The following is a 22,233-nucleotide window of genomic DNA, read 5'->3' as shown; positions in this document are numbered from 1 at the left end:
TCCCATGAAAGGCGCGACAAAAAGAATTTTTTTAAAAAGTGTCGCAATTCCAGCAGCTGAGTCAGACGACACTCCTTTCTCTTGAAAATACCTGAGAGTGTCACTCAGTTTCAAACATAAACCACACAAGAAGCTTTCACGGTTAAGGCAAGTGACACCATTTAATGTTTTGTTATAGATCTGTGGCGACTGGGGCGCTTCTCCTGACATGTACAATAAATGTTTTGCGCCACTGAGCGGTTGGAAATGCACGACACGTGACAAGTAGGCAACGCCGCAATCATCATTTATAAGCCTCGGATTTTAAAGCAACAATAAGAAATGTGCAAATAACAATGATTTTGTGTGTGTAGTAGTTGTTGTGCTTGTAAAAACAGCGTATTTGAAGACCTGATTTTATATTCTGGAATAAATAGACCCATTGAAAGGATGTTTTTTTTCAAGTAGTGAGCGTAGTGGCTTATTTAGTGTAATCAACTATGAATTTGATTGGAATGGTCAGTAAATGAACAATAAGATAAATGTATATTGGGGAATAATACATTTTTGTCCTGATACAACTCTAAAAAAAATGTGCATTATATATTTTGAGCATTCATATGACCCTAACGAGGACAAGTGCAATATATAATGAATGGATTCAAGTTTTGGGAACTTTTTTTTTCTTTTTTTTTTTAAATACAGGTTAGCGTGTCCGATTGGATCAATGGTGTGGTGGGCTGATCATTGTCCATGGGGTGTAAATTCCCCACCCTTGGTTTGGATTTTTTTTTTTTTTTTTTGGACAAATGCAATCACTGGGTTGGCTTTTTTATTTTCAACCTTTTCTACTGTCATTGTGTGGTTTAAAAGTAACAGAGCGGCACCAACCCAAATTAGCCCTTTGTCTGTTTGTAAGCAGCCTAACTTAAAAAAAAAAAAAAAAAAAAAAAAAAAGGTTGCAAACAGACTTGATGAGCAACTTCTGTACATTAATCCCCCGCTCGTTGGAGGTTCACTATTCACTGCCACAAGACAGTGCCAAAGATCCTGTCTAAATAGGATGGTAATGCAGTCCAAGGAAATATGTCAGTGATACATGTTTCACAGTGAAACGAGTTTCGTATGTCAAGGGAGGAACTAAGTTTAGCCAGGGTTGTTATGGAGAGTCTTTGCTGCACACACACTATGGGCGTATTATTATTTTTAAATCAAATAATCTATAAACTTTATTTTTAAGGGTAATGTTATAAGATGGGTTTGAAATGATATTTAAGTAATCTTGCATAATAGTTTATGGTATATTTACTAATTAAACTATTAATATAGGCAGTTATTTAAAAACATTTCGGGAGGAGCATCACTTCCAGTGTGACACTATTCGCTTCAGGGCTTGGTCTCTATTAGTGCAAATAGGCTTGATGAGTAACTTCAGTAAAACTTTTAGTCATGATCTGGGGCAGTGGTTCTCTAACAACTAGTAGTACTCAGACTCCCCCTAGTGGTAGACATAACAAATCACTGCCAAAGTAGAGTTCACTTGTATTTTACTTTTAAGTTCAATACATTTGCATTTGATCTTTACGGTTTGTTTATAAACATTTAAGTACAATGTGTATTGGAATTTTCTAAAGTCAAGCAGAGCGTTTATGTTCGAACTGCATAACATTACAGTGGCTTACATGAATCTTAAATGCACTCATTCTGGATGAACATTTATGCCTTCAATGCTACTGCATTTTAATGTTGGTTATGCCGATGTCGAGTAACATTTTTTTTTTAAGATGGTACTTGGTGTAAAACGTTTTAGTAGCTCAGATTGAGATCACATTGAGCTCTGCTCACATCGCCACCACATGGAGTGCCATTTCTGCTCCTTAATGTTGCTTTAAGTGTCTTTAAAGCTTATAAAATGTGATCACGTGCACCCATCCACACACTGTCAATTTGTTCCATTATCGGAGCTTTTGCAGCATGCATTTGGAGATATTAATAGACCTTCATTCACGCATTTTGAGAAAAAACACAGTTATGACTCATGCACACAGACACACATCCACACAACCGACACAGACTTTTCATTACAGGTGTTTTGATATCCGCCTTCAGAGGCATTCAGACGAGTGGGGGCTGTTTTGATCAAATTTCCTACAAACAAGTGGCAGTGACAGCACACTTGGGGGGGAAAAAAAAAAATCATCCACTCACTCCTTCACAAACCAGCCGGCAGCGGCGGCGGCGTCATCCTTGAGTGACGGGCCTGACTCGCGCCGCCGGCACATCAGAGCAGGAGGCACGCCACAGAAGGCAGGAGCTCTGCTAGGTGCGACTCGACGTCGGCGCTCTGAGCGACGGGGTTGCCGCGCAGATCGAGACGCAGCAGCTTAGGGCAGGTGGCGAGCGGTTGGAGCGCCGCCAGCGTGGAGATGTCTGAGCGTGCCGGGTTAAAGAAGCAGCATTTTTATGGGGGGTGTTGTTTAGGTGAGACGTGGTGATGAATACGCCTCATCATTTGCAGGTCTGACACTAGAACAGAAATGAAGCCCAAATAGACAGCGAATAGAGGAAGTCCACACACATTTGTTAGAGTAATCTGTCCCAACTCCACACACCCCCCCAAAAAAAAAAACCCACAAATGTTCTTATTCTGCTTACATGATCAAATATAAAAGCAAAAATCCCTTCTTAACATAAAATGAACACCTATAGTAGACTAAAAACACTTTCTACATGACTTCTGATTTGAAATTCAATTTGAGGTGACAGAGCTGAGATTCAAACACATAACCTCTGAGAAGCAAACTTGGTAATCACATGGCCACTGTACCATCCAATGTAAAAAAAAAAAAAAAAAACAAGACAAAAAACATGAACTAGCTTCAGTCAAATTTAAGACATCTCATTCACTAAGAATGACCGTTAAGAGAGGGCAGTACTGATTGGTGACCAGTGCAGGTTTTCTTGCCCAACTGGGATCAATTAAGTACATACGAGCACTACAGAAAATGGATGGATAGATCCTTTTACAAGTTTATCACACATTGGAGTTCCTAAGATAATGTAGCAATCTTGTACGCTGCACATTTTTTCAATATTTGGAATGGTGGATTTAAGGATTAAGTGTCATTCTTAAGGACAAATAATGACTTCATTTGGCAAAATCCAATTTAAGCCTTTTAAAGGCTCATTCAAACAAATAACATGAATTACAACTTGGACAATTTACACTCCTTAAATCTTGGCTTGGCATGACTTAATCGCATTTTAATTACAACTGCACTTAAATTGTGATGACTTTGGAACATCCCCCACACTTTCAACTATAGGCGAGACCAAGAAAATCAGCTTTTGGGAGACCTAATGGGGTTTTTTTTTTTGTGTTATTTTTTTTAAACCGCAGCATTGTGCTTTGGGCTTTCTTTTTGCTTGTCAAGACAGAGGGTGGCCCGAAACCTTAACACATCGGCAAGAAAGCTGAAGAGAACAAAATGAAAGTATTCCCGATTGGGTCAGCCCACCTTATGTGAAGTTTTTTTTTTTCTAATTATAAGAGTAGTGGCTTAAAATTGTACATGTAATAATTTATTGGGCTTTGTCAAATTCCTACTAAGTTCCTCATTTTGGACCTTATTAATTATTGCCTACTTTGTTTGCATCATAAAAACCAACAGGAGTGTGTTGACTCACTATAGCCACTGTCTTCACACAGTGAGCCTGTTCAAACAAAGAAAATCAAAGACATACAATAAATGCCTCCTCACCTTCGGTGCTCATTAATTGCTCCTAAGATTAAAGGAAGAAATGAAGCGTGAAGGCAAAGGTGCCCGCAGTGACTTAATGATCCTTGTTTGTTTTGTGAAATGGCAAACTTGAGATGTGGACACAAACTATCAGATGAAGAAAAATAGATACAATTAAAAGCTGCAAGCGGAGATGAATGTGTCCTCGCGCCCACTTTTTCCACGTGGAATCCTCAAAATGATCAAACTTTGACACCATGCCGTTCTCGGCTTACATGGCACAGGAAAAAATGGTATAAAAGGTATAAAACAAAAAAAAAAGACCCATCCCTCTGAACAGTATTTCCCAACCAGTATAAAGACATGGGTTAGGATTAGAAAAATGTCATGGCATAGTTCCATACAAACTTGTCACAAAAAGCATACTGTAAATAGAGAAATGATGATCTAGTCTCTAATCCTAACATAAACTATTATTCTGTCCTCTCTAGTGGAAGAGCAATTAAAAAAATAAATGCTTTGCCTGTTGCTATGTGTCGCTCCCATACACAGACGAACAAAGACATCATTTGCAGTAAAGAAATAAAATACATTACTTATGATATTGACTTTAATTTGAACAGGTACCTAATAACTATATCAGAATACATTTCTGAAGTAAGTTCCTCCTCCCAGTCCTTGTTATTTACATAATTTCAATTAACAACGAGCCTTGAATTTTCACCCAAAATGGCCAACTTTCGGTTCAATTTTATGCATGGGTCATTCTATTTTTTTTCCCCATGTGTGCTGTTATGACGAACATGTCAATCAATCTAATTTCATTTCTATTGGTGAAACTGGCATTGGGGTCTTTTTTTTTTTCTTTCTCCAAACTGTCTAAGGGTATAGAGTAAGTTTTGGGGGATTGTGTTGGGGACCCCTACTAAACATTGCTAGCAGGGCGCATGCGCTTACACAAACCGTTAAGTTTTGGGGCATGCTGAGAGGTCCTCAAAAAGGCAGTTAATAGAATAATAAACCAGGTTACAACATTGTGTGTGGAAAGCTCATACTCGTCGTTTAAAAAAAAAACCTCAAAGCATCCATTCAGAATAGCACTGATAACAATCCGTATTTAGAGATGTGTGAAAAGTGCTGTTATATACTGTATTTACCATTTTTTAATGTCTGGCTGCTAATTCCACGGCAAATGCGCCACTCTGTTTGGCTCATAAATGTTTTGTATCTTTTTTTTTTTTTTTTTTTTTTTTTTAACACTGTCTCTCTCTTTCCATGCAGTCAGATGCTCGCACTTGTTTTGCTGCGATGAGCCAGGCGCGCTCGGGCCTCACATTTCCTGAGTCACCGCCAACTGTGCACGGAGATTAAATATAACATTTGGCCCCGTAATGCTGTTGACGTCCCCTGGAGCATAATGATCATGTGTAAACATAACACCTCACCACACAGAGGATCCCTTCGCTTCTACGGATTATTTATTTAGGTTGACTTTTTGCTCTTAGTGTGACATCTTGCTTTTGGCAACAACAAACACGTACAAAAAAAAATTTACAGTTTGGCGGCGGTAGCTCGGTCTGGCAAGACGTAGTTTGAGAACCGCAACGTTGCAAGGTCAATTCCAATGGCAGATGGACAATCTGGAAATGAGGCCTGACATTGCTCCTCTGTGTAGACGCAATTTCCCTTTTGGACTCAATAAAGTACAATGAAAACAGACGACGATAGCACCCGGTGGAGGAATGACAATTCAAATCATCATGTCCAACTGGTTTGGCTTGACTCTGGCGGTAATTAGCATTGCAAAGTGGCTGTCGCAGGCATCAACCTTGTTATTTTCCAGAACTACAGCTTCAGCTGCTTGTTCTGCCCCACTTGGCCCCGATGCAAACGGAATCTAGCTGTACCCAAAAATGGCTTAATCCTTAAATGACAGAACATTTTGCACTTGGCGGAGGTAGGCAGGGTGGTTAGCATGTCCAAAGCTCAGTCCGAACACCTCTGTGTAGGAGTAGGCACGAGCTGCTTCCCGGTTCTAAGGTACACGGCAGTTTTATCAAATCATGGTTCAAAACGGCTAAAATGTTCCATCGGCTGTCTTGAGCTGTTTTGTTTGCTTTTTTTGAGTCGTGATAACGCAAAGTGCAGGGCACCGGCAATGTGCAGGCGAAGAGATATGACCTCTCCCTTTTCCATTGATGGCACAAGCAGTCGGTTAGCGTGACAACTTGTCAAAAACGTCATCTATTGGGGGAATTTTTGGAGTACCGCAGCTTGGTAGAGGAAGGATACACAAAACACACAGAGTGCGGCTGCTGAAGGAGGCAATACTTCCACTGCAATAACACATTTACAAGAGCGCCACCCATCACTCAATTTCATGGCAACGTTAATATATAAGAATATCTTGATATGAACGTCTACGGAGGCAGATCACGTGGCTAACTAGATTGGCTAACACAGGCTCAATTCCGTTCTGACATTAATTCGCAGAGCGGAGAAGTAGAGCAGTGAACTAGCAACTCATTTTCTGCCTTTTAATGTTGCGCTACATTTTGGTTTTATCCTATTAAAAAATAAATAAATATTTTTTTTTTTTTACTCATGCACCATATACTGAATGTTGTTTAAAAATAAAACTGATTAAATTCAGTGGAAAAAAAAAATGTTTTCAACCAATCCTTTCAAAATAATACATTTGTTGTAATCGCAGATATGACACAGATACAGTGAAAAAATATTTTTGCTGAGGGTTGTCATACTGTCAAGAGTCTAATACCAGCCCATGCCTAGTGCGCCGTTTGCATGTTCTCAAAATGACGACAAATCATCCGTAGGTGTGAATGTCGATGAATGTTTTGGACGATAGGCATCTCATCTGTGACAGGCTCCTGTTATCCCAACCCTAAAAGAAAACCCTGTATAGAAAATTGATGGATGGAGCACCACAACTGCCCTCAAGTGGCAAATAAAGGAAAATATTGCACTCTGAAGGATACTGTTATTATTCAGGATGACCTCCTCCAGTTTGGGTAGGCAGTAGACTCCTTCCAAATGTTCTATGGAGTTGTTATCAGCCTCCAGCACCTACAAGCATTGAGGGCATGCAGCAAAAATGGAACATATTGCAAAGTACACACAAAAGAACAAATAAGAGCAAATGGAACGAGCACAGTCCCGACAGGACAAATATTGCGGTTGCATCTTTTTTCACCTCCAGGCACTGTAACATGGAGAAGTGAGCGGAAATGCGCCTCAGCTGGTTAGAGGACAGATTGATGTGAGTGATGAGGAGCAGCTGGTCCAAATGGCACAAGGTGGTCAGGTTCTGTTCGGTGTGGAAAGAAGCCAGAAATGACTCCGCGAACGTCCCCTGGTCGACAGAGGGGCGGGAAAGGATTGTGTGCGCAAACCTTGTCGGAGAGGCTGAAGACGCGTACTTCAGCATACTCCATTTTCAAAATGGTGTTTTCGATCATAAATTTGCTGCACAGGTCGCTATAATAGGCTGAGCGCATGGAATCCACTTCCTGAGGGAGAGGAGGTAATGAGCGGGTTGCGTGCGAATACGTCTCCAGTTAATGGAATGGACACCAAATTGCTGTTGGTGCCGCTACTTACTTTGAGAGTTTGGAAATGAGCGAGCGTCTCCTTTTCGTAGCCAAGGGGGTCTAGCGCCCTCATCAGTAGGATAATGGTCAGCAAGCACCCTGCAGGGAAAAGCACACATACGTTCAACCTAACTTATATCCTGAGCAACACCAAATGACAAAAATGTTTATAATTCCCCATAACTGTGATCCCAAAACATGTTACAATTTCAAAGTCACCTTCCAACATTACCCCTGAAAATAAATGGCTTACAAGATGATTGGACTTTGAAAAAGTGCTCCGTGCCAGGATGTAAACGAAAGAAATAAAATAATTACCGCTGTCCTGTGATTTTGTAACATTTGAGTCAGTGATGGATTAGACTTCAAATCAAATCAAATCAACCCAAACATTTTTTTTCCAAGAATAAGTTTCTAGCAGGCCAACTAGGTGAAACACGGCACTCTGATTAATATTGTGTTTGTGGAATAAGAGTTAATCCACTCGTTTTTAGCAATCTCCGGCGGCGGCCATTTTGTCATTTCAATCGACTGAAAATGACATCACAGATTCTCACGGCTCAGCTACAGAAATCAGGTCAGCAGTGATTGGTCGTTACCCGAGCCCTGATTAGTTGTGATGTCATTTTCAGTCGGCAGAAATGACAAAAGTCAACCCAAACATATTTTGTTTCCAAGAATATGTTCTATGCAGGCCCACTAGTTGAAACAAGGCAATATGATTAATATGAAATATGAGTTAAGCAGCAAAATCCACCCGTTTTTTCGCCATCTCAGAGGGGTGGCCATTTTGTCACTTCTGTCGACTCAAAATGACATCACACACCCTCAGGGCTCAGATAACGACCAATCACAGCTCACCTGTTTGCTGAAGCTGAGCTATGATTGGTCGTTATCTGAGCATCGACGCAGAGAGAAAGAAGAAATTAGCGTACGATGAAGCTAAGTTTTCCTACAGCTGTAGTTACGTAAGGTCGAGGAGCATGAATGGAAAATTGTTTCAAATGAAACAAGGGCCATGTGGGTTGAAACATTTTGGATTGCGCCCCTACAATCGCACGTTAGGGATCACTGTGCTCCAAAAAAAAAAAAAAAAAAAAGGTTAGTCTAAAACCCTGATTGTGACTCATGTTGGCAGTGTTGTCAAATAAGTCTGAATTTTTCAACATGAAGCCCTTTTAATTTCATTTGCCTTGGAAATGTAGTTACTCAGATATTCATATTTCAAATGATGTCAAGTTTTTGGCACACCCTGTGAAACCGATAGCAGCTGCTATCTATGATACAACCCCGGCCAAAGCTCTAATACGAATACACACACACACACACTAACGCAAATGTGATTTAACGCAACCACTGCCAGTTGTGCGATGAACTAAAAGCCAGTTGTGGTTGGCCCGAGGCCAGTGGCGAGACCTGGTGCTCTCCGCCCTCTTCCTAGTGAGGTGGTTCATGCCAGGGGGACTGTGACTGAGCCAGCACATCTGCAACAAAACTGCTCTCTGATATCTGAAGCCAAATGTGGAGTCACAACGGAATGACTTTGATATAGCGACAAATTCATTTGAAAGAGTGCCGCACTGATTTCTCTGTGATGGGAAAGTTCATTCAATAAGGTCCTTCTCAATATGCAGCCTGCATTTCGCTACTGTCAGTGAGCAGTAGGATGTAGTAAGTTGATGATTAAATTATCAAGAATCTGGGGATGCTTTGATGAGAAACACATTTTCCATTCGGAAGAGAGCACTTGTCAGATGACAATCTCAACATCCATCTGATCCGCTTATCTTCACTCTTGTGCTTTAATCACACTATGGGGACAAAATTATTGACAGAACATCTTAACTGTTAATCAATCAGCGCTCATCCACAGGTCTGAAAAAAGTTCATGCTAAATGTACGCCAGTCCCCATAAACACAATATGGAATAAATTTTCACTCTTGGAGGCAGCACTTCATCACCAATTTCCCGAATTCGTCTCATCAATTACTACAGGGGATCCCAGTTTACAACAGAGTTCTGTTCCTACTGCTCACTCACTACGCTGAAGCAGTAGTTAAGTTAAGTCAAATACGTCAATTAGTCGACCCGCTATTCAAGGGGGATAGGGAATGGGCCTACCTACAAATAGCGAAAATCTGTATTTAATTGATGGCCATGTATGGAAGGGCGGTGGTTGTTTTTTATACAATTTGAAAAATCATTGAACAAAAACTTCCCTATATGTTTTCCATGAAAAACGTGCGGAAATGTGAGAAAAATATTTTTTTTACCAAAGTTTTAATTGGGGAAAAAAAAATCCACGAATATGTGAATCTGTGTTTGCCGCACCACGATACGCGAGTATGAAGAGGTCGATTGTATAGTAAATATTTGTATGAAAAAACACTTATAAGGCCATAAACACAAAACAATCAAAAGAATCACTGAGTATGGCGGTAACAGAAAATGCCTTCTTGTGCAACGTGACCATGCATTCTTACGCTATCCAGCTAAACTAAATCCAAACCTGAAATTTCGGAACGACGTAAACCAAGGACCCTATAATAATGTTTGATATGTGTATTTGGCGCATGCAGCGGTCACATTCTTTAAAATTTCATCTTATCAAGCCCATTTTGGACAAATTGGTAGGAAAAGTTTGGTTAACATGCTTCTTCGAATTCCAATTCCAACCAACGTGTCGGAATATATTTATTCTAGGGGTGGGAACGATTATCATTTTTTCGATGCATCGTTCGGCATATTAAAAAGACTCTGAATCGATTCAGAGGTATTGATAATCGATATTTAAGGTTGAACTAAAAAAAAAAAAAAACAAAGCAAGCGATTACGTGCGTTTGTACGTCAGACGTCTGTGCTAGGCTAAGCTAATACGTGACAAGATGGCGGAATAAGCAAAACCTCATACGAGCGTAGCAAAGTCAAAGTGTGAAATATAAATCTTTGCTCTTCCTTGAGTTTTTTTTTCATTTCAAAAAAGGTACCAGTGTTTTACATGGACTATAAAATGTAAGCCAATGTAGTGATGCATCGAAATTGCAATCGAATCGAATCATAAGCCTCTGAATCGGAATTAAATCGAATCGTGGGCCTCTAAATCGGAATCGGATCGAATCTTGAGGTACCCGTAGATTCCCACCCCTAATTTATTCATTCAGTGAAAGTTCCTTTGATTGAAAACCGCACAGTTGCAGCAAGGTGCTTCCAAAAACGTATTATTTCTTAATCGCTTTGAACAGCACCGGCACCGAGACAGTACCAAGCAGCAAATAAGACTTCTCGCTCCGTGAAACACACACACACACACACAAAAGGAAATGGCATAAAAAAGCACTTACATTTATTGAGCGGCTCCAGTTCTAGCAGCTGGTTACATGATTGTAGCTCGGACTGCAACACCGAGCTCTTTTCCACAGACAGTTCACTCCTGTGGAAAAAAATAAATAAATAGAGACAACACTTTCATATTCTAATAAGAGTTCCTCAGGGGGGAAAGGCACACTATCATCATCTATCAAATCATTACCTGAAGAGCTCCTGATCTGTGGCAGAATCGCGACACCAACTCTCACTTCGACCTGAGGAAAGGAGCTTTGTTTTGAAAGTTGCACTATTAAAATATGACTCAGCTAGTACAGGGCGGCGACATAGTGCAAATCTTTAAACCAGTCAGAATGCAACGTATTCTACCACAAATTAATTACAGTAAATGTGTATGGAAAATATTTTTGGCACATCTAATGAAAACAGTGTTTACCACGGTAACTTAATGTGTCTACTTGTGCCAGGCAACCACATATTTTTACGCCTAATAACCATAAACCCGAAATGTTTCACTCACTACTGCCGTAATCTGAGTACTATTTGATTATCACAAGATCCCGGAGATCAAAATGGATTTTTTTGAGGCCGTTACTGATTCCGATATTGGCAGAATAAAATCCTGACAACCGAATAATCGTCCAAAAAAAAAAAAAATGGTACAAAAAAAAAAAAGGTTTAAAAAAACTGATTTTTTTTTGGGTCCCTTAACACAACAATAATGATATGAATTACAGACAGAACATTTGACTGTTTTATAGTACAAGTATTTTCCCTTTAGTATTTAACTTCACAACAGAGAAAAATCATCCAAATAATTTTTTTGGGGGGGGCTTTGTTTGCCCGTCATTATCTTTGTCTTATGTCGTATTGATTGTAAAAATTAAAAATAAGCAAAAAAAACAAGCATTTTTTTTGGGACAATTTGAAAAGAGTTAATCGGTTACTAGCCCAAATTTACGAGTTCACTGCATGCCATTCAAAAATATCGAAACACATATGTCGGTACAATCATAAAGAGTGAACCCCTGCATCGCCAACATTCTGTGGCCAAATGAGTAATGGTGAATTAAAGCATCAGAAGGTCTTTATAAAGATCCAAGGCGCATAATGAAGAACAAAGTGCTTGTTCTTGTTGAGAGAGAGAGTGTGAGAGTCCTGTGCTTTTTTTCGGTCACGGTCAAGTTAACTGCACCGAGTTAATGTAGGTGTGTAAAACAGCCTTCACTTGAGTTGACTATGTGACACTCACTCTCCACGCTGGTCCATTTTAATCATTTAGTCACAGAGACGGACAAACACAATCGGGGCCTCACCTGTGTAGAGGGCGCAGTCTCGACGAGTGTGTTTTTCGGACCAGTGCACCGTAAGATTGTGTTCATTAGAGATGTCGCTGATGGATCCCGGAGGAAGATCACATATCCGAGTCATGGTTAAGAAAGTTTAACAGGGGGGGGGAAACAACTAAATGAAGTTCAAAAAGTGATAGGGGAAACTGAAAGCAATTGATCATGGGAGTGCAAAAGCGACCTCGTCCCTTTTGTGCGAGTCTGCATACTAACGCGGCTCGTGCCTGAGCAAGCGGCTAGCTTCAAGGGCCTTTTTTTTTTTTTTTTTTTTTTTTTAAATCTGAAACTACTAATGGGAGGCACATTAACTGCTGATAAATTGCCATTCTCAATCACACCTACCCTCCAAGGACGTTAAACTGTTATCGCCAATGACTATAAGCTTATTAGTAGGCAGATAAAGATACTTTTCAGACAATGCAACCCCATCCGTTCTGGGAGATAAAGGTGGCAATCTTTTTAAGGATTAGACACTCCCCAAAAAACTTTACTGCCAAGGTGGAAGAACTTTCTCGCCCATGGCTGGTGTTTTTATTTTGATGGGCATGTGTGCAGACGGTGCAAGCAAACACTTCAGTGTTGCAAGTTGAGCAATTTTATCGCTATAGTTAGCACCTTCTCTGAGCCCTCTTACAACTTTAAAAATTTTTTTTTTAAAAAGTGACAAGCAGCAATGCCAACAGTGTTCCTAATGTCCGTAACATCCTTATTTCCTTTATGGTTATAGAAGCCAAATATGGGTCAAATGTTTTGTATGTGTTACTTGTCTTGAACACTGTGTGGCGCTGTCACTAAGAGTATATAAGGAAAGAGAAAGAAACAGTGTACAGGTGTTGACTGGGATGGGCATACAGGTTTTTGACCAATCCGTGCGGAAGAATTTATGTTCTTAGACGCAATGTTTTATGGAGATTTTAATTCTTGGACAGTGAAAAATAAACTGCGTATTTTAGCAAATGACTTATGGACTCTCTATTGACGGGCACTATCAGATGTCAAGCAAACAAGCCGCCAGCGCGTCAGACCAACCCAAACCGGCAACATTTCACTAGCCCAGTGTTAGACTGGCTAATATACTGGTGGAGGAAAGAAGAGGATTTGCGGTGATAGGGTTTGGGAGTACCAACTTGGGACGGCTAAATATGAGTTAACAGTTAGTGCTCAAAACGGCTCACCTGTTTTCTGAAGCTAAGCTATGATTGGTCGTTATCTGAGCCCTGAGGGTGTGTGATGTCATTTTCAGTCGACAGAAGTGACAAAATGGCTAAAAAGGGGTGGATTTTATTGCTTAACTCATATTCCACAAACACAATATTAATCAGAATGCTGTGTTTCAACTAGTGGGCCTGCACAGAACATATTCTTTAAAAAAAAAAAAAAATGTTTGGATTGATTTCCGCTTTGAGGATTTTTATTTGAAAGGGCATAAATTACTTGTGTTTTGTCCCGGTTCATGGCAGTACTCAGTCTCTATTCCCCACACATAACAGGCATTTACTGCATCCTGAAATATAACACTGACGAAACTGCTCGACCAATGAGCAATCGACTGTGGTGTTGATGTCACCCATATGGTATGGCTGGCACTTTCAAACTGCGGCTATTCAGGTTATAAATCCGCACCTAGTGTGACACCAATCTGGATAAACGGTATAGAAAACAAACAAATGTAATATTGGTCAGCCATTTTCCAGGCTACTTCCAGCAGAAGCCCTGCAGGCAAGTCAAGAGACTTAATGGAATTGCACAAAAGGCATCAGCTGTCTGCCTTTTTAAATAAACAACACTGTGGCGTCTTTGTCAGCATTTTCTGAAAGAAAGACAAAAAAAGAAAAGCCTTCGGAGGAAAGTCCTTTTGTGATCGTGGTAAAAGGAACAATCGCCATACATGACACAGACGCCATTATCAGCAATAATTTATTTAGGCCCTACTAGATAGCTGATCAAAAACTAAAAACTAGGCCCAGTTGTTAAATATTGTATTCACATAAATATCTGTGATTTGGACAGCTAGGAAGCAAATTATGGATTTTAGTGCTGCAACTAACGATTATTTCAATAATGGAATCATTTGATTATTTTGACGATAAATCGGACTTTAAAAAAACATGTTTACATTTACATGGTGATTTTTGTTTTCCAAAGTAAAAGCATTTGTTTTATTTTCTTTCAACACAAAGAAAATAAGTCCGCTTTCATGGAGGACTACATAAATCGGGTATTATTTACTATTGAGAAGCTGAAATTCCGTGCATTTGGACAATTTCAAATTGCAAAAAGATATCTAAATGATTCATCGATTATCAAAAATAACACTGGTCAAAAGCTAATTTTAATCAGAGAGGGCTTCATGTGTCCCTAAATGTACTATTGACCCCGGTTTAAATACGTCTATTTTTTCCCAGCACATGAGATTTTTGAGATATTTTCATATTCTGTTTTGATGTTTGACCTGTAAAAGCCTTTAACCTTTTAGCCTTCAAGACTTTAACATACGTTGTAATTCATAGTTATGACGTTTTTTTTTTTTTAAATCCACCTGTTGCAGAACCTCAACCAGAAATTATAATATATATTACTATATTAACTAGATTATATGATTGCTATATTCTTATTAAAACCTGGTGTGCTAGAGGGGGAAAAAAACGAGAACAGATACGGTATCAGCTGATTTTTTTTTTTTTTACTTGCATTCCTGATTTAAAAATTTTGTAAAAATTTTTGACCAGAAAAATTAGCGATTTATTTGATAATTGATTAGTTGTTGATTAATTGAACTAATTGTTGCAACTCTAGTAGATTTTCTTCCACATTCCAAAAACATGCACGTTAATGTGCCAGTCTAGGCAGAACCTTGCATTTTGCCCAAAGTCAACTGGGATAAACTCCAGCTCACCTGCAATCCTACTGAGGACCGGCACTATCAAAAGTAGACGGACAGATGTGGATTGCCTGGTAATTTGTCCCCTTTTTTTTTTTACGGTAATTCAATGCACTGTGGACACAAAAGGATACCCAGACAGGACTATGTTTAAATCGTGGGTGGATGCTCCTCCAGTCCACTTGCTGCGGCTGACCATCCAGCACCAGCAGCAGGCCACCGGACTGCGCCTGCATGAGCGCATGTGCGGCACAAAAACAATGTAAACAAGACTATGAAACTAATAACAAAAAACAAACAGGGGCTCGTAACTCACCTGGACCGGCCTCGAAAAGGCAACAGCCACCCTCTCTTCATCCCGGCTGATGAAAAGACAACTTATCATCTCTTCACGCTCGGCTGTCACGCAAAAACAGAGATGCATGCATTAAGTTGTGACCATCACTGTGTTGAAAGAGCTGAACACACACGGAAACACACTCAAAATGAAAAATACACGTGCACTTAAACACACGCTTGAAGACTTTTTAAACACACATGCACTCAAACGAACACGTAAACACACCTCTGCCAAGCAGCCAACGATAGTAGAACCAAGCACTCTGGTCATTGGGGTCGGTGAAGAAAGCGTTCTGCACAAGCTCATATTCTGAGAAGAAAAGAAAAAAAACACATGCTGTCAAAGTGATCAGTTTCCCATAAAACAATTCATTTCAGTTCAGTTGAACTGATCAAGTCCATTCAGGCAGTCAGTGTGAGGCAGCAACCTGCAATAGCAAACCTACTAGCATGACCTTGGCTTACTTACCCTGAAGCAGCACATTTTTCTTGTAAAAAAAAAAAAAAAAAAAAAAAAGATATATTGTATTGTTCTTTTTCCTGTGAATGAGTAATAATAAACCACTTTGTTGCAACAGTGTGGTCTTGTTTTATGTTGCGCCTACCAGACCCTACACTGGGGTGTAAAAGGTAATAAAATAAATAAGTAATTTTAAAATATAATTTTTTTAAAAAGTGGAGGTTGCTGAAAATACAGGTTGGATTAGGACATCCACATCCATTGTGTACAGTGGATGTTGTTGATGGAATTAGCACTACAACTAATGAATTGGTTTTCTATACAGTAAAGCTGTATTAGACACACAAAGATGCAAATAAACTCTAACAAAAATAGCAACCTGCCCATGACAAGATTCAATTTTTGAACAGATGTCATTAATGATCCTCAAGTAACAGTTTTAGAAATGGCCATCTTGCAGATTGCTCGTGTTTCGGATCTGAATGTGGGGACGGGATTCAGCTGCTGCTGATTGATTAATTTGGGCATTTTTATTAAATTTCATTTGTAGAATTTCAAAGTGGCCCTTAGTATCATGCACCGTTTCTGTCCGCTGCCCTCAGAAAAGTTTGGATATTGCTGGTTTAAACTATTGATCCAGTCAATTATAAACATGCAGCAGGGGGAGTCAATTACTTAAGGCTTTTCGCTATTTGCCCTGCTTCAGTGGTGCGAATAGTGGGGAATTACTGTAGGGCATTACGGTCTCCGTCACTTTTTTTCTTGACATGCACTGTTTGTCCTGCATGGAATAAATCCGCTCTAAAGTACAGTGCTTACTCATTTAGAACTGTGTTGGTGGAAAAATATTAGTCAGCACAATTCTGTACCTGCAGGAGTGGAAGACTCGGAGGACATGATACGTCTCTAAATTCTGGACTCAGACTGCCCCCTGTGGGTGGGTAATGTGTAATACCGTCTGCAGCAGGTTTACCTTTCAGCAGCTGCTCTTCACAGACACGATGGGTGTGTGTTTGCGGAGAGGGAGGCGAGGAGCCCGACGGGGGGGCGTAATCGGGGGACTGCGGGTGGAGTAGCGGCAAAAGGGTACTGCGGTAATGCCAGCTGGAGTAGTTGGAAAAGTTTGAGCCGATGAGACGATCTGTGAACTCCAACTCCTTTCCCACAGGAACAGCGGATTTCTTCACGACGATCCGGCGGTAGTCCCAGCAGTGAACTGGTGGGGACAGCGAAACGTGGCCATAATGGTTCCGTTAAGATAAGCGCAGGGTTTTTCACCAATAAATTTGGAGGTGGCCACATTCTCCTATTTTACAGCAGATTCCGGCACTAAAACCACTGAAATCATGGAAATTCAATGGTAAGCCATCAGGTCCAGCAATGTTAATACTTGCCATATACGCGTGTTTGTGTTACTAGTAGTTGAATGTGAGTTTTTTGTATTTTTTTAAACAAACCGTGACTTTACGTTGTGTGTAAAATAGTGACATCCATGTCAATTCCTACAAAGCATTACCCTTATACACATACATACTTACAGAAATGGCATTTGAATGGGCATTGACATGGATAGACCTTCTGTCAGCCATGCATGCCATTTACTTCCTGATAGTAAAACGACCACAAGAGGACTCCGAATGAGCAGAAGGGTACCACCTAGGCCTCGATTTGAGCCAGGAAAAATCCTGTAAGCGTGAAGGGATCGTCTCTTTAAATGGCATCACTCACAGTTGCGGTCATCCAAGCTGAGGCAGCGGTCGCACAGGCTCAACTCTCGGGTCCAGTCCATTTGAGGCGCCCGTTCCGAGACCCAGCTTCGGTGGTGCCAGCTGCCGTATGACTTTGGGTTGACTTTCAGGCAAGACTCCAGAAAAGACAGCTCTGCCTGGTACATCTTTTGTACGTCACTCTCGTCTCTGAAAGCACAAGTCGACAAAAACTGTGAAATAACCTCAAGGGGCTTTCAATACATAAAATATAACATGGTGGACAAGCTCACTTGACAGTCTCCTGGTGCATGAGGATTTCTCTTCTGTAATTCCAAAGGGTTGCAAAGTCAGGATTCGATGATAGCAGTTGCTGGGTCAAGTGGAGGGCCTCTTCATCACAAACGCCCTCCTTCCTCTGTCATGACAAAATGTTGGCATTACGGCGAAAACCTGTTTATTGCGGGGGATCAATTCCAATCCCGCATGCAAAAGGTGACGATCCACAATATAGAAAGACCATAACATTTTTTCAATGTAATTTTAACATGCTTAAACACCTTTAAAAGTATTAAATGTATTTGAAAACAAAGAAATGCATGCACAAAAAGGCAAATGCTGTATTGATAAGTGATTTACTGTAAAAACCCCTAGATGGCAGTAATGTGTAACCATTGTCTGTATTATACTGTCCCCGGTGGCTAAGGCGTGAGCATAAGGCGTGTGCATCAGAAGGAGCCGCATTGAATTACTAGACTATCATTCTTTTATAACAGACAAAATGTTGAATTCTTTACATATTATTTCATTAAGCTATTACTGTATGTTTTCATAAAAGGACAATAGTAGCTCAAACTGTAAATTTTGTGGCTAAAGGGTCCTGGTTTGAGTCCCGGTGTGGAAATAGAGAAACCGAGAAAAAAAGTAAAATGGCAAAGAGTTGTTGAGAGATGTTTGCCTGCTTGCTAGCGAGTTGCTCTTGAGATAGCATCATCCCCACCACTCCAGCCCAAGTGGTGCAGCATTTTTTTCACTCTGAATCTCTCCTTCCATGCAGGCATAAGTGTGATCTGCTCTATGTGTGGTGGGCAATACCAAAGTGTGAAGTTGAATTCCCGGTCGAGAGACTATAATGGGCACAATATATTTTAAACATTCAATTGAAAATTTGAATTAAAAATGTACAATACCATAGAGAGCTATTTATATAAATAAAATTGTATTGTATTGTATAAATAAAATCTGAAATAGAGTGGGGCCACGGTAGGTGAACCGTAATCTAGTGGGGGAGCACTGTATTCCTGAATAATTGAGGTTATCTATTTTGTCTTTAAAGCACCTTGGCAAAACAGGTATCTCGTGCTGCTGTGTATATTTTCAATTTCTTTTCCCGTTCCTTTCTTTTCTCCTCCTCTTGCTGGGCGGTGGATTTTATCTTCACTCGACCGTGCTGTAAGCAATCAAAAGGATAAGAAAGGGTAAGCCACGCTCATTCATTTATTTGGACTTACTTCGATAATAAAAATAATAATAACACGCCTCCATACGTCATATGCAAATATGACAGCGTGGCGAAGATGAGGCTTAGGCATTGACAAACTGATTCATCACTCACCATCTTTCACTGTTTAGGAAGGAGACTTTCCTCAATATCTGTATTTCATGCCATATAAAGAAAGACATTTAAGATTAATCCTGTGTAATGTATAAACATAAAGGTGACATTAGAATTGAATTACAAGTCGAGCTGAGCATCTTGTGTGATGCGACAGAGTTGATAAAATGAATGAAAAACTAATTAGCCCAGTTCCCAGTCAACACCAGGCAGCTTTTTCACAAAAATAACAGCACACTTCGACTAAAAATTGGACGCTGTTTGCAAGGAACACAAAAAAAAACATGAGACGCCAAATTACATGACTCAGACAAACACGCACCTCGTCTCTACCTTGTCGTCTGGTGGATATTGCAAAAAGACATTTGGATCATGACAGTCATCGGCGTTGTATTGGTTTACTTCCGTCTCTGAAAAATGACGTCATGAGGTACCTTTCGCAGTATTTTGTTGCCCTCTAGTGGAGATAATCAATCAATCAAGTTACCACATAAAATACAAGGCACTGTAAATTCATTAATTTATTCAGTCCATTATTATCTAGGTGTGCATCAATGGACGCGGTTCCGTCCTTGTGACCCAATTTTTGTGTGATCGCATTTTTGTTTGAGCTCCACTCAGAAAAAATGCGCTCAGACTGGTAAACGTATAACGTCCGGTGCGATCCCCTCCTTTTTCATTTGATGATTTGCATGCTGTACTTCGATGCTTCTGCAGGCAGGGCGGGATACCTCCTCTTTGGTTTTAAAAGTACTGTAAAGTACTGAAGTCTTCAAAATATCACATATCTCCTTAGTTTTTATACTGGTCAAATTTGAACACGTACCTATATTATCCTCTCTGAATTTTCATTTTAGCAAGACATTTAAGACTAATTGTATTATTCCAACATTATGGTTTGAGGTTGTTTTCACTTTATGTAGGTGGAATGCCTAAGTGTGCCGATACTTTGGAATCTCCAAAATTATGTTTCAAGGCATGTCGCGTGTGTATGAAGTGCAGATTTGGGAGGAGCGTGTACACTACTCACTTATTTGCTTAATTACAAAGACATGCAAAATATAAAAACAGTGCTTTGGCGCTGTCTAGTGGCATCTTGGTGGCAAGCAGCTATGATGAACTGAAAGGAAGAGCTTCGTTTATTAATTGCGGCCATTCTTTGGCAATTACCAACCTTTTTCAGTCGTTGTCAATTACTCCTGGAAACAAAAGGTGAGAACGGAAGACTTTGTATATTTATATGAACGGAGATGAAACATGAAATAAACACAGTATTAGATTTAAATACGAATCAACCCAATCTAGGTTATTTTCCCCAAATGATACCACCTCCTCCTGTCAGTAACACTTCTACTACTAACTTTTTACCTCAACTGAAATCAATTATTTATTTTATTTTCATCATGTGCACATACATTAATTAATATCAAGTGACGAAGTGCTGCTAAACAGAAACGTTTTTTTCCATCTGCAGTCCAGATAAACATCTTTTTTTTTTTTTAAATGGGGTTCATAACAACAAACACAGATACATAATATATACAATGAAATGCATCACAGATGAATATATCAAGACATACAATGCGAGAGTAATGACAATGTAAAAAGCGAATGCAAATGACAAAGTTTACAGTGTGGGAACAATGGCAACAGTCCTACAAATTTAATTTAAATCCCAAGCACGGTAATTCTGAATTTCAGAGAATTTGGAATTACAGACAATATCTCAAATAATAGCAACAACTTTGTTGGCATTGTTCTTTACTAGAGTTAGGGTCACGATGTTGACCTTTCTTACAGGGAGAAAACAAGACAGCCATCATACTCAGTCAATAATAACAGGTTTAGTCATTTAATAGCCTTTTTGTGTTTGTTTGTTTCTCAATAGAGAAAGCACATAATTTGTGCAGTGCAATTTGACGTAAGTCTGCAAAACTGGTCATGTTTTCAAAGTTTAACATCATGTGTTTCATGAGAATTTGACAATAGTGATACTGTCGTGATTTCTTGACCAGGATTTTAAATGCTTTTAATTAGCTTGTGAACAGCATTGAGATAGTTGGAAAAAGTGAAGGCCTCCTCTAACGTAAGTTACTGACACAACTGAAATTTGGCAGGTTGTGTTTTAGCATCTGACGCATTTGTTTTATATGCTTTTTTTTTTTTTTGATGGTAGAATCTAAAAGAAATAGCCGAGTATTTAAGATCTTTTGTTGTTGTTGTTCTAAATGGACATTTACAATTAAAGAGTCCCTTTGTTTTTGTTTCTTAGTAATATATATGGTGGCTGTTCCCCCTACAATTAAGGTAAGACTAATGTTTTTCAGTGTTTATAAAAGCCAAGTTGTCAACATTTCCTGTGACTTTGAAGACTATGGTAACTTCCCAACTTGCATTGAAAAAATAAATGATGTACTTTCTCTGATTGTACCTGACTTATCCACCTGCAAGTCGATCAACTTGATGTAATACATTGTCTCTCACCACTGTTGACGCTTTTAAGTATATACAAATGCTGGTGTACAATATGATACCACAACATGTTATATATAGTGCTATTTGCTATATATTGTCACTCTATGCCTATGAGATGTACATGTCTTCTAGCCTATGTAGTAAAGCTGTTTAACAACCACAGTAGGGCGAAAAGTGTGATCATGTTAGCAACATTTCTAAAGTCTGAAGGGGGCGCATGACACCCAAGTAGTCTTCATCAAGTAAGTATAAGACTATCCATCCATCCATTGTCTGTACCGCTTCTCCTCACTAGGGTCGCGGGGCGTGCTGGAGCCTATCCCAGCTGTCTTTGGGCAGTAGGCGGGGGACACCCTGAACTGGGCATAAGACTATTTGAATGTTAAAATGTTCCTACATAAACATTTCATTAAATATGAAGTTATGGTGGCGGGGGGCACCATTTCTAACTACATCCTCTGCATTGCGAAAAATATTAATCACCGCTAAAATTTTGAAGTCACGCACTTATTTTCTCTCTCGGAATGGTTGCCCTCTCTCCCTCCCCCCAGCTCTCCGCATGCTGTTGCTGGTAAATTACATTAATTTATATAAAAGTCAAAACATTAATTGAGTTCTTTTAGGTAGTCATGTGCTTTGTTTAGGCACACAGGAAGGGCCAGGGTAACACGCTAGCTAAACTCTGCTCATCACCCAACATGCAGATCTTTAATTACACTACTGCAATACCCTAGATAAATACAAATACAATTT

At 39.7% G+C, this 22,233-nt stretch overlaps 1 protein-coding gene across 1 annotated transcript; it reads right to left on the bottom strand.

Moving 5' to 3' along the window:
• Window positions 1-142: 142 nt before the first annotated feature.
• On the bottom strand, window positions 143-21,479 carry rabggta (Rab geranylgeranyltransferase subunit alpha). Its single transcript, XM_086047596.1, has 17 exons — window positions 21,442-21,479; window positions 19,328-19,346; window positions 18,730-18,840; window positions 17,684-17,808; window positions 17,413-17,600; window positions 16,658-16,900; window positions 15,451-15,534; window positions 15,202-15,284; window positions 15,022-15,115; window positions 11,972-12,079; window positions 10,861-10,912; window positions 10,673-10,761; window positions 7,341-7,429; window positions 7,133-7,249; window positions 6,934-7,047; window positions 6,719-6,806; window positions 143-2,409 (listed from the first exon to the last, which is right to left on the bottom strand). The coding sequence occupies exons 1-17, from the start codon at window positions 21,477-21,479 to the stop codon at window positions 2,261-2,263; spliced, it is 1,791 nt and encodes a 596-aa protein (XP_085903722.1). The 3' UTR covers window positions 143-2,260.
• Between the last annotated feature and the right edge of the window lie 754 nt (window positions 21,480-22,233).

The sequence above is a fragment of the Filicampus tigris genome, chromosome 12 (genome assembly GCF_054856515.1).
Source record: "Filicampus tigris isolate MCC_2025a chromosome 12, RoL_Ftig_1.0, whole genome shotgun sequence".
Lineage (NCBI taxonomy): Eukaryota > Metazoa > Chordata > Actinopteri > Syngnathiformes > Syngnathidae > Filicampus > Filicampus tigris.
This window is presented reverse-complemented; position numbering and strand designations above follow the sequence as displayed.

Bases quoted from the DNA above. Each gene is read 5' to 3' on its own strand.
- rabggta (XM_086047596.1), bottom strand. From the start codon at position 21,479: ATGTATTACATCAAGTTGATCGACTTGCAGGTGGATAA. The intron at 12,080-15,021 runs GGGTATCCTTTT...TAACCATGACTC, and splicing joins ATTTAAACATAGTCCTGTCT to GGATATGTGATCTTCCTCCG. The intron at 7,250-7,340 runs GTAAGTAGCGGC...CCTCTCCCTCAG, and splicing joins CTCATTTCCAAACTCTCAAA to GAAGTGGATTCCATGCGCTC.